Below are 3,431 nucleotides of genomic sequence, written 5' to 3'. Positions count from 1 at the left end.
CAACCAAGCCCGACTAATTTTTGTATTTTTTTTTTAGTAGAGACAGGGTTTCACCATGTTGGTCAGGCTGGTCTCCTGACCTCAGATGATCCACCTGCCTCAGCCTCCCAAAGTGCTGGGATTACAGGCGTGAGCCATTGTGCCTGGCCTCTCCTCTGAATTGGCTCTCCCACACTTTTTCAGGGTTTCCCAGAACAAGCTCCAAACTGACGTGGTTCTTCCTCAAGATTCTCGTCCCTTCTGTTTCCCTGAGTTGGTTTCCGGAGGAGCGGTTCCTTTTTTGTTAACTTTGTGTGTGTATGGGGGGAGGGTGGGATCAGAGTATAGGTTCAGAAAGGAGGGAGGCAGGCGTGCCCTTTTGCCATTGCAGGAGGAAATAGCAGTCCAGGGACAGAACTGTTGAGAAAGCAGCCATGAACAGCCTGTTGGGCTCTTTTTAAAGCAGCCCGACCCCACCCGGCAGCATGAGAATCTGAGAAAAGGATAGAAAACAGTCATTTCCAGGGAGGCATGGTAGCTCATGCCTGTAGTCCCAGCACTTTGGAAGTCCAAGGCTGAAGGATCACTTGAGCCCAGGAGTTCAAGACCAGCCTGGTCAACATAGTGAGACCCCCGCCTCTGTAGCAAAAGTTAAAGAATGTTAGCTGTGTAGGGTGGTGCCGCCTGTAGTCCCAGCTACTCGAGAGACTGAAGCAGGAGGATTGCTTGAGCCAGGGAGTTCGAGGCTGCAGTGAGCTGTGATCGCACCACTGCACTCCAACCTGGGCAACAGAGCCAGACCTTTTCTCAAAAAAGAAAAGAAGGCCTGGCGTGGTGGCTTACACCTGTAATCCCAACACTTTGGGAGGCTGAGGCAGGGGGATCATTTGAGGTCAGGGGTTCAAGACCAGTGTGGCCAACATGGTGAAACCCCGTCTCTATTAAAAATACAAACATTAGCCAAGCATGGTGGCACATGCCAGTTGTCCCAGGTACTCAGGAGGCTGAGGCAGGAGGATAGCTTGAACCCAGGAGGCAGAGGTTGTAGTGAGCTAAGATCGCACCATTGCACTCTAGCCTGGGTGACTCAAAAACAAAAAAAGAAAAGAATACAGTCTCTCTGAGAGGAAATCGGCGTTGTCTGGAAAATAGCTCTTCTTTGTGCAACCTCACAGTCTGCCTTCTGGCCAGAAATGTTTGGGAAACAGTGACTCATGGCTGGATGGCCTCTAGGCCACGCCTCCTGCCTCCTGAGCTGCCCTGGGAAGGACCCAGCATCCCTAGAGACTGGGCCAGGGCTGGAGACTTTTCCCAGGCAGCTTTCTGCAGATGCTTTTTATTTCCATTTCCCCCTCACAAGGGCAGAGGAGCAGGTGAGCACTTACTTCCCTCTGGACACATAGGTTTCTCAGGTAGCATGGGCTTCAGGTATGGTTAGATCTGGGAGCCTCCAAAGGTGTCCTTGTGAATCTACCTTTCCCTGTCTCTTGGCTCTGCTCTCCTCTGTGCTGGCATCACTCACAGGTTCCACACAGAGACTAGGCAGCTGCCAGGAGCTCCAGGCTTATGTCAGCCTTGTGGCCGGCAGTTCTAGAGTTTATGGGGAAACAAAGAATTTTAGGAATAGATTGTTGGTGACTCTGATGGTATCATACAAGCCTGAGTTGGTCACCACGAGCAGGGGTGTGTGCTGTTCTATTTTCTTTTTCTTTTATTCAAATGTTCTTACTCTGTTGTCCAAGCTGGAGTGCAGTGGTACAATCATGGGTCATTGGAGCTTTGAACTCCTGGGCACAAGTAATCCTCCCACCTCATCCTCCCAGGTAGCTGGGACCACAGACATGCACCACCTTGCCAAGCTAAGTCTTTAAAAAAAATTTTGGGGCCAGGCGCGGTGGCTCACACCTATAATCCCAGCACTTTGGGAGGCCAAGGTGGACAGATCACGAGGTCAGGAGATCGAGACCAGCCTGGCTAACATGGTGAAACCCTGTCTCTACTTAAAATACAAAAACACAATTAGCCGGGCGTGGTGGCGGGCGCCTGTAGTCCCAGCTACTCGGGAGGCTGAGGCAGGAAAATGGCATGAACCCGGGAGGCGGAGCTTGCAGTGAGCCGAGATTGTGCCACTGCACTCCAGCCTAGGCAACAGAGCGAGACTCCATCTCAAAAAAAAAAAAAAAAAAAAAGAGTTGAGGGTGGGGAAGTTGTGCAGGATAATCAGGGTGGGTATTTTAGGAAAATTTGGAGAGGACATTGGGGGGCGGGTATAACAGATGCCCATGTTGGGTCTCAGAGGGTGCTACAGGTTCCCTGGTGGGAAGGGAACACATCACTGCACCTGTGGGAGTCTGGGAAGGCTTCGCAAGGTTACCTTCCCTGCATCTCCTTCCCAAAGGGAAGGACATTTGGAGCTGGGCATTGAAGGATGGGTAGGAGTTCACCAAGTGGCAGCATGGGGTAAGGGTGAGCTTGTGATCCAGTGGTTAGTGAAGCAGGTATAGACAGAATGCCCAATCATTGCTCACGGGTCCTATCTCCGTGTCCAGTGACGGTCCCTTCTGCCGGATCTGCCACGAGGGAGCAAATGGGGAGTGCTTGCTGTCCCCGTGTGGCTGCACCGGCACGCTGGGTGCCGTGCACAAGAGCTGTCTGGAGAGGTGGCTTTCCTCATCTAACACCAGCTACTGCGAGCTGTGCCACACGGAGTTTGCGGTGGAGAAACGGCCTCGACCCCTCACAGAGGTACCCTTGAGAGTGTGAGACTGTGGTGGGCAGCGGGGAGAGGGCAGACATGGGGGCAAAGGCAGGAGCTGCCCTGGGCAGTCTGGTGGTCTCCCCAGGGCAGACCCCCTTACCATTTCTGTCCACCGGGTGGGTCTGCTGACGGTGTGTTGGAAACCAGGCCTGGGGTTTAGGAGCCAGTCTTTCTCTTTCCTCTTCTTCCTTCTTCTCCTTCTTCTACCATTTTTTTTTTTTTTTTGAGACAGAGCGTCACTCTTGTTGTCCAGGCTGGAGTGCCGTGGCACAATCTCGGCTCACTGCAACCTCCGCCTCCCAGGTTCACGCGATTCTTCTGCTTCAGCCTCCCGAGTAGCTGGGATTACAGGCATGTGCCACCGCCCAGCTAAGTTTTTGTATTTTTAGTAGGGATGGAGTTTCACCATGTTAGCCAGGCTGGTCTCAAACTCCTGACCTCTTGTGATCCACCCACCGCAGCCTCCCACAGTGCTGGGATTACAGGCGTGAGCCACTGCGCCCAGCCTATGTCTTTCAGTAGCAGAGATTTCCCGAGCACCTCCAGCGTGCCCAGCACTCCGTTAGGCACTGGGGACCCAGCCACCAACCAGACGCATAGGGCCGGGCACTCATGGGGATTAAAGTCCAGTAACTTTAATTTGGACTTTGAAGCATCGCTTCTGATATGAGGTTACAGAAAAAAAAAAAAAAAA

The 3,431-nt window shown here is 52.6% G+C and overlaps 1 protein-coding gene across 2 annotated transcripts in view; it reads left to right on the top strand.

Annotated features, from left to right (window-relative positions):
* MARCH2 (membrane-associated ring finger (C3HC4) 2, E3 ubiquitin protein ligase) overlaps positions 1–3,431 on the top strand; it is a 33,646-nt gene that overhangs the window by 17,509 nt on the left and 12,706 nt on the right. For both annotated transcript variants that reach the window (XM_011954936.1, XM_011954935.1), the window contains one exon: positions 2,529–2,724. In XM_011954936.1, coding sequence (XP_011810326.1) covers positions 2,529–2,724 — 196 coding nt within the window. The remainder of the gene's footprint in view (positions 1–2,528; positions 2,725–3,431) is intronic.

Source organism: Colobus angolensis, unplaced genomic scaffold, assembly GCF_000951035.1.
Source record: "Colobus angolensis palliatus isolate OR3802 unplaced genomic scaffold, Cang.pa_1.0 Scaffold39, whole genome shotgun sequence".
In the NCBI taxonomy this organism is placed as follows: domain Eukaryota; kingdom Metazoa; phylum Chordata; class Mammalia; order Primates; family Cercopithecidae; genus Colobus; species Colobus angolensis.
Note: the sequence above shows the minus strand (reverse complement) of the source record. Positions and strands in the feature narration are given on the sequence as shown.